This window comes from Elgaria multicarinata, chromosome 3, assembly GCF_023053635.1.
Source record: "Elgaria multicarinata webbii isolate HBS135686 ecotype San Diego chromosome 3, rElgMul1.1.pri, whole genome shotgun sequence".
In the NCBI taxonomy this organism is placed as follows: Eukaryota; Metazoa; Chordata; class Lepidosauria; order Squamata; family Anguidae; genus Elgaria; species Elgaria multicarinata.
Window position 1 is genome coordinate 36,923,397 of NC_086173.1, and position 7,594 is coordinate 36,930,990.

General features: G+C 44.5%; 1 protein-coding gene across 1 annotated transcript; it reads right to left on the minus strand.

Annotated features, from left to right (window-relative positions):
* Nucleotides 1-722: 722 nt before the first annotated feature.
* Nucleotides 723-6,622, minus strand: DNAJC22 (DnaJ heat shock protein family (Hsp40) member C22). Its single transcript, XM_063123171.1, has 3 exons — nucleotides 6,533-6,622; nucleotides 4,661-5,538; nucleotides 723-1,963 (listed from the first exon to the last, which is right to left on the minus strand). The coding sequence occupies exons 2-3, from the start codon at nucleotides 5,483-5,485 to the stop codon at nucleotides 1,784-1,786; spliced, it is 1,005 nt and encodes a 334-aa protein (XP_062979241.1). The 5' UTR covers nucleotides 5,486-5,538; nucleotides 6,533-6,622; the 3' UTR covers nucleotides 723-1,783.
* Between the last annotated feature and the right edge of the window lie 972 nt (nucleotides 6,623-7,594).

A 7,594-nucleotide genomic window follows, 5' to 3' on the forward strand; every position in this document is an offset into this window, starting at 1 on the left:
ATCTGCCTGAACATATCTCTTCATATTTCCAAGCCTTATCTGTGACACTGCAGGTTCTTTAAGTGAGATGTAGTGAACCCTGGTTCAAGTTCAGAATCTGAACATGCATGATTGAAATCTCCAAATCTTCAAGCTTTGGGGCAACCCACCTTCTTCAAGTCTGCGCAGCTGTTGCTTTTCTGAAACATGTATACCTAGCCCCATACATATTTTCTGTGTTCAAATTTCTGCTTAGGAACAAAAAAGAAAAAAGGAGTTCCATTCATTTCTTTCAACACCTCTATGGTGACACCTGCTGGGTACAGCTGGGTTTACAGGTATTTCAAAACAACAAATCACCAATCTGCCTTCTGTAAAATGCAGCTGTGTGGATCTCAAGAAAAACTAGTAAAATAGATGGGCATGTAGAGAAGGGAAATGTCAATGTTTAGTATGTAAACAAAGGCTTGGAGGGTCTGGTCCGCCAAGATTTTTCCAGACTTGGCACCCTCCTGATGTTTTGGACTACAATTCCCATCATCCCCAGGCAGCATGGCCAATGACAGGGGTGATGAGAGTTGAATTCAAAACATCTGGAAGGCATCCGGATGGGGAAGGCTGTGCTCTGCTATAAAACAAAATATGACATGATTACAAGATTATGGTTTCTCTGTGTTGAGGAAAATGAAACACTATTCTTGAGGGCAAAAGAAATCTACCAATAATTATACTGATTACAGAGACATTTTCCAGTTAATTTTTATTCCAAAGGCTTTAAAAAACACACAGGGAAAGACTACTTATGGAGAAGTGGCTTAGAAAGAATATAATAAGCATAAGGAAACTCAAGTTGTAATCCTACATACATTTAATTCAAAGTTAGCCGCATTGGATTCAGTGGAATGTAATTCTGAGTAAGCATGTACAGAACATAATAAACCACAACCCAGGGATGCTTGTGTTTTTTTTTATGAAATGGGTATCTGGCTGTTTCAATATAAAAGCTCTCAAGATAGCTTACAATACAGGTAAAAGTATTTCAAAACCAATTAATAGATATAAACTAAAACAAAGTTAATCAAAATTATAAAACACAGCAATAAAATACAAATAAAAGCAGCCAAAGCTGATAGATCCTAATTGCATATTCAATAGTAATTCCATTCCACATCAAATGATACATTGTGGAATCAATTTACTGGGATAATTGGCACTTTGTTGGTACTTGCACACTTTCTGTTTCCAAAGCTTCCCAAAGTCAAGAATAAATACGCTGAAATCTCTCCAGAGTTAACTGACAGTTCTTTAATTTATTTAGAGTGCAATGCTATATCTACTTACCTGGGAGTAAGCCCCATTGAACTCAGTGGGACTTACTTCTGAGTAGACCTGTATAGGATTGCACTGTTAATAATTGTATCCCCTGCCCTTCAATACAAATATATCAGAAAAGCAAAGCTTAATGGCTCTCACGTCAAGAGATAGGCCACCTAAAAATAGAAGATGAAGAGAAGGATGGGGCCACTCCACAAAGAACTATAGAATCAGAAGGCCAGGAAAAGGGCAGGCAGTCCTACAAGCCCTGGTACTAATATTCAAAATAATAACAAGTGGAGGGCATGTTATAGTACATGTGCCCTCCACCTTCTGGGCCAAATTGACACAGAAAATATCTCCCTAAGCAAATACCTGAGCCTCCAAAGAGGCCCCACCTTCAACTTTGAGAACCATGCCTTCAAAAGTTATGCTTTGATCCCCACCAACAAAGCAGCAATAAGAGTTTTGGGGGTTATCCGGAGTCCAATCATGCACGTTTTGTTTTTCTCATCTGCATCAGGAGCTCATAGGCAGCCTGCACTTCAAGAAAACGTGTCTCTGCTTCTTCTGCCCGGTGCCGATTGTGATCTGGATGCCAAAGCTTCACCAACTCCCTGTAGCTTTTGTTGATTTCTTCTGGTGTGGCATCATCTTGAATGCCCAAGGCCTAAAATGAAGTGGAGTGGGGGTGGGGAGAGAGAAACACCCTATCAGAGCTGTGAGGTGGAGGAGATATCTGGTGAAGCTGGCAAGCACTGACATGTGATATTGGGGCAGTGGTGAAGGGTGGGATAATTGTCTAGTATTGCTTGCTGTTACGACTTGCTGCAAGATCTATATAATCCAAGGGTAATATCCAATGATAGATAGTCCTACGTAAATTAGGCCAAATCACTTCAATGGGTCTACTCCCTGTGTAGGAGTACTATTGAATACTGTCCCCAAGAGCCTTATGTAGAATAACCTATGCTGAATCTGGCCCTCCCAGGGTCCCCAGTTTCCCTCCCACCACCCTGGGGATTCCCTGCATGGACATGCCCCTTTCACATCACCAGGTTTCCCCCTTCCCCAATCATTTAGTGCTCTCTCTCTCTGCTAAAATTTCTCTCCTAGGGCTTACTTGCTGGCAGTAAGAGCATTAAGATAAAATATGCTGGTAACTTTGATCTTTTTCATCACCATCCCTTTTGTCTTTGGCTTTGCCTACCACTGGAACGCCCCCCCCCCCAAATAGAATTCAGCCCCCAGGCTGAAAGAGATTCTACTCTCATCATAGACTGTGTGCTAATGACACCACACATCGTCTATAATGGGCACATGCAATTCCACATAACTCAGGGGAAACAAGCATTTGTGAACTCTTTTCCCTTTCCCTTCTCTTGCAATTTTCCTTTCGTTCCCTCCTCCCTGTTCCTGTGCTGTTAAGATCCTGGAGGGGAGGTAGGGGAGCGTTGGCTTAGGTATGTATGACTGACAATTTAGCACATTGTTTACTTTCTTGCCCTTTGTACTCTCTAAATCTAAATAGTTAACTCCAGTTTTTTAAAATGACCTCATTCTTAACGTCTATTGCATTTAAAATTACTTACTATGTGATTCCAAGACTGCAAAATCACCAGGCTAGTCATGTCTTATTTTATTTTTTTAGATGCTGCTAAAGATAGACTTTTTAAAACAAGAGATTAATGACTTTTTCACACATTCCATTTTCTTTCCCCCTTTTTATAATTAGATTTAAATTTTACAGTTGTGTTACTTTTTAATCTTTCATTTTGTATTATGCTGTAATTTTCCTGTTTTTCTGTTGTATTGTTTCTGTTGGCTTGTACAATTAATATAATCTGCAAATTTGGATTTATCTATACTACAATGTTAAACTGATTTAATAGTCATTTCCTCTCCACAGGGAATCCTGGAAACTGTAGTTCTGAGAGCGAGGGTGTGAAGGATCTCCAGCAGAGAATTCTCATCACCTTCAAACTACAATTACCAAGATTCCTTGTGGAGAAATTCTTTCAGTTAAACTGGTAGGAAACTGACATAAAGGAAGATGTACACAAAACTGTAGTTATTCATACCAAATTTAGTAAGGCAGATGTAAAAGGTTGCATCAGAGAAACCTGATGGTTAATTTTAAAAAATATTTTAGTCACATATGTTTAATTCTTGGTTTGGTTAACAGACACTTTTATAATATAGTAGGAGATTAGTCTTATGGAATTTCATCATTAACTTAAGTCTGTTAGCTCTGAATTATTAGTTATTTCCTTTGATCTATGTTTAATTTGTCTATTTTTTACTTTAGTAATTCATTGGATATTTTCTCTCTGTTAGATTGTGGTGACCTAGAGTTATACACAATAAAATTGAACAGATAGAACGTTACTTTAGCAGGGGTGGGTTCCTAAGCCTGCATTTGCTGAGATAAGATGAAGGGGGTTGGGTATTTGTAGCAGACAATCAGTTGGGGGAGGAAGAGGTACTTAACCCTTTCCATACCCACCAATTCTGTCCTATAAATTACCTCCAACCTAGTTTCCCCTCAACTAAATTTACTTCCTGTTTTGTTGCCAGCCAGGCTGAGGGGAAATGATTTAAAATGGCGAGGGGGGGGATTTGTGGGGGGGAATTGGTGGGCAGGAAAGGGTTAAGCATTTTCCAGTTAGCTGCCAGTTATCTCTTACAAATGCCCCCACACTTGCTTTACGAGGAAAATACAAGCTTGGGAACCCCATGTTTTCTTCATGATTTCTAGCCCTGCCCTAAAGTTATACCCTTTATCTCTCTCGTTTTCTCAATTGCCTTGGCCTGCTGGTACCATACAAACATGTTCTTTACCAGTGACTGAGAACTGCAGGCAAAGCAAATCTTGACTATCCAGTTAGCTTAACCCATGTTCCTTTGTTGCCCTTTATGCCTAGTACTGCCTCCCAGGACACGTCCATGCAACCAACCCCATTATTTCCATTAAGTCAAAACTCACTTATTTCAGAAAGCCTTTAGTTCATCCCCCTAGACCTTACACTTTCTTGAAACTAAACCACAAGTACATGTTAATGAAATAAGCATATATTCTCCCCTGCTGGCTTACCCATGCTTCCATTGCTCTCTTCCTCTGTTGTTTCCCTGTATCTGTTTTAGATTCGGGTAAGGCCATTAGGGTAGAGAACTGCCATACCTGTTCTTTGTAAAGCACCATGCACATTTATAGTGTAATATAACTTACAAGTAACAAATCTTCTCCCCTCCCAAGACACCTACCCACAATCTTTTCATATATCCTACCCCTTTCCTGTTTAGTCATCCATAAAGTAGACCTTCACTCAAAGAATAGTGACCGGAGTCGTAGGGAAGTGCCCTGTACCTTGTACGCCATCTGTTGCCTTTCACTCTGGAAAGACTGTACGAATGCAAACACTTTCTCCCACTCCTGGAAGTAGCCCCCGCCAAAACCCAGCATCTTCCAGGCATGGTAGGGCAGAAGAAGCACTGATTCCATTATGCCGCTCAGTGATGGAAACATGCTGAGACAGTCCACTGTGGCTCCGATCGTGCTGCCTATGTAGCTGGCGGTGGCTGCCGTGTTGTAGAAGATGCAGTAGGCCAAGGGCGTAGTGAAAGCCAGGTAGGCCAGGCTCAATCGGTACACTCGAGCACTAAGCTTCTCTCTCGTGCGCCTGCTGGCTTTATGACGCCGGTAACACTGGGCCGTCACACTGGTTGTGAGACTGATGGGCAGGATAGCCAGAGAGCGGCCGTAGAAGATTGGTGAGGTTACAAAGGCAGCCATCAAGGTAGCCTGAAGATCAGAGGCTTGGTTGCCTACTCCAGACACCAAGTGAACTCCAAGGCCCACAGCCAAGGGGAGAGCCAGGAAGTAAAAACCAGGCAGTGTTGAGAGGCCAATGAGGGCCACCAACCCAAAGTAGATACCTACAACGGCTTGGCCAAGGAAGCGCACAGGGTTCAAAGGTGGGTGATCATCCTTGTGCAGTTCCAGGGTGCTGTTGGCCTCAGCCACCCAACCAGGCAGCAGCCACAGCTCCCAGAGCCACCCTACTCCAAAGCCCCCCAAAGTCAACATCCACAATAGGGCATGGTTATCCCGGCCCAGGTAAAGATGGTGGAGCCCAACAAGTCCACCCAGAGCCCAGAGGGCAACAGCCACCAGAAGCCGCTTGGCCATCATTCACCATACACAGCGTCTCCTGCTGCAACACATCTCACTGGCTGCCAGTAGTCCTAAGGAGGGACAGAGCAAAACAAAGCAGTACATGAAGAACACAAACCAGCCCATGCACATTTCAGGGCAATAGGTCAGATTAGGCTGTAGTGCTGCTCCCTCCTACCAATACTACAGCAATCACCTACCATATCCTTCCTGGCTCCTCGATGTCTGCAATACAGTAACTAGTCGGAGCTCCCAATCAGGGCCAGCATAAAGGGTAGGCATGATTGGGCATCTGCCCAGGGCCCACACCCCAGCAGAAGCCCACTGACAAAGAGGCCTCCCCTGGATGTGTTTCTCCCATTCACCATTGCAACTTGCTAGTTCCTGTGCCTCTCACTCTGACCCAGACAATGGAAGTGGTGAGCAGGAGGAGCAGTAGATGCCCCTGCCTCATTGACTCTCTGCCTGTCAAGCAAGCAAGTGGTGGCACTGATAAGAAAGAGGACGAGGAGCAATATCAGCTGATGACAATGGTGGTGAGAAGTTAGATTCATTGGAAGAGGGGGCCCATTGAGGGTGTCTTGTCCAAGGCCCCTCAAAAACCTGGAGCCAGTGCTGCTCGCAATGCCAGTTTGATTTTCCTGGCAACTAACAGGAAATTTCCCCAATTTTCCTGAGGATGCTTGTGTGCCTCCTTCGGGCCCACCATCCCCAAGATAAGGGATTTCTTAGCCACAATGTTGTCCATTCTCAGAGCTTCCCAAACTTCCCATCTACAGAATCCAGCCAGACTGCGCTCACCAACTCTTATACCGATAGGAGAAATCTTGAGTAGTGCCAAGCAGTCACTGTAGCTCAGTGGCACAGCTCAACACTGTGCATGCAAAGGGCCATAGGTTCAATCCCTGACATCTCCAGGTAGGGCTGGCAAAGAGTCCTGTCTGAGAGCCGCTGACAGTGTAGCTGTAAGCAACACTGAGCTAGATGGACCGGTGGTCTAACTTTGCATAAGGGCAGCTTCCTATGGTCCTGTGAACAGCCTTTCCGAGAACCATAATCACATACCTTTCCACTCACTCCGAGCGAGGGAACATCAGCAATCTCATCAAGGCTGTAACGTTGACTCAGAAAGCCCTCTGATCTCATGGCGCCTGGCTAGGTTGGACTTTGCCTTCCTCCTGGGGGCAACATGATGGGATTGGGCACAGGGCATCAGCCAGGAAGGGAAGAGGAGTGGCCACCGTGGCACACCCCGTGTTACTGACAGCACAGGAGAGGCAGGGGCTGTGTAGGGAGCCTTTGTCAGAGTATAGAGAATCAAACAGTGGAACCAAACTTCTCACTATCTGTCTGTGCTTACCAGAGTACATTTGCACCAGTTACACTGATATGGTGGATACTGCTATATAGTTGGCACTCAGACAGTGCTAACTTGATATCAAACTACAGCTATTTCCCCTGAGATGTATGTGTGTGGAGTGGAAGTATTTTGGTCCCTCTGAGTAGAAATAATTGGGCAGAGCGCCCTTTTCAAAGCCTTCTCTAAGACAGCCCTTATGAGATGCAGGGGGAAAATGGAAATCCAATACTTCGCTTTTGAACCTGGTGGTAAAGCTTTCAGAACGTAAGAATTGCCGTTTTGGGTCAAGCCAAGATCCATCTGCTCCAGCATGCTGCTACCAAAAACCACCCGCCAGGGGCCTTCGAAAATTCACAAGCTGGCCATGAGGGTGATAATAGTCTTCGCCTTGATAAATCCTGTCTGCGTCCAGCACTCCCAACTCATGTTTACGCAGAAGTAAAAACGCACCAAGCTCACTGGAACCTACTCTCACGCAAGCATACACAGGACTGCAGCCTCAAAGGTTCTCAGCCTTCTCCAACCTGATGCCAGATGTTTTGGACTGCAACTCCCAGCATTCCTGACAACCAAGAATGAGCCCCAGCTAACCCCCGGCATTGCTAAGCTGCCTTGTGTAACCACAGTGCCTGAGACCGGGGTGGGTGGGGGAAAATGATAGTTCTTTGCGCTGGCATCCTCACGCCCTAAAACAATTTGCTATCAGGGCTAGTCATTGATGATAGATCAACAAATGGGTATAATGGGGTTTGCAGGCCAATGCATCT

Excerpts from the sequence above, each read along its gene's own strand:
- DNAJC22 (XM_063123171.1), bottom strand. The coding sequence starts at position 5,485 with ATGATGGCCAAGCGGCTTCTGGTGGCTGTTGCCCTCTGGGCTCTGGGT. Across the intron at positions 1,964-4,660 it reads GGCAACAGATGGCGTACAAG|GCCTTGGGCATTCAAGATGA; the intron begins GTACAGGGCACT and ends ACTTCATTTTAG.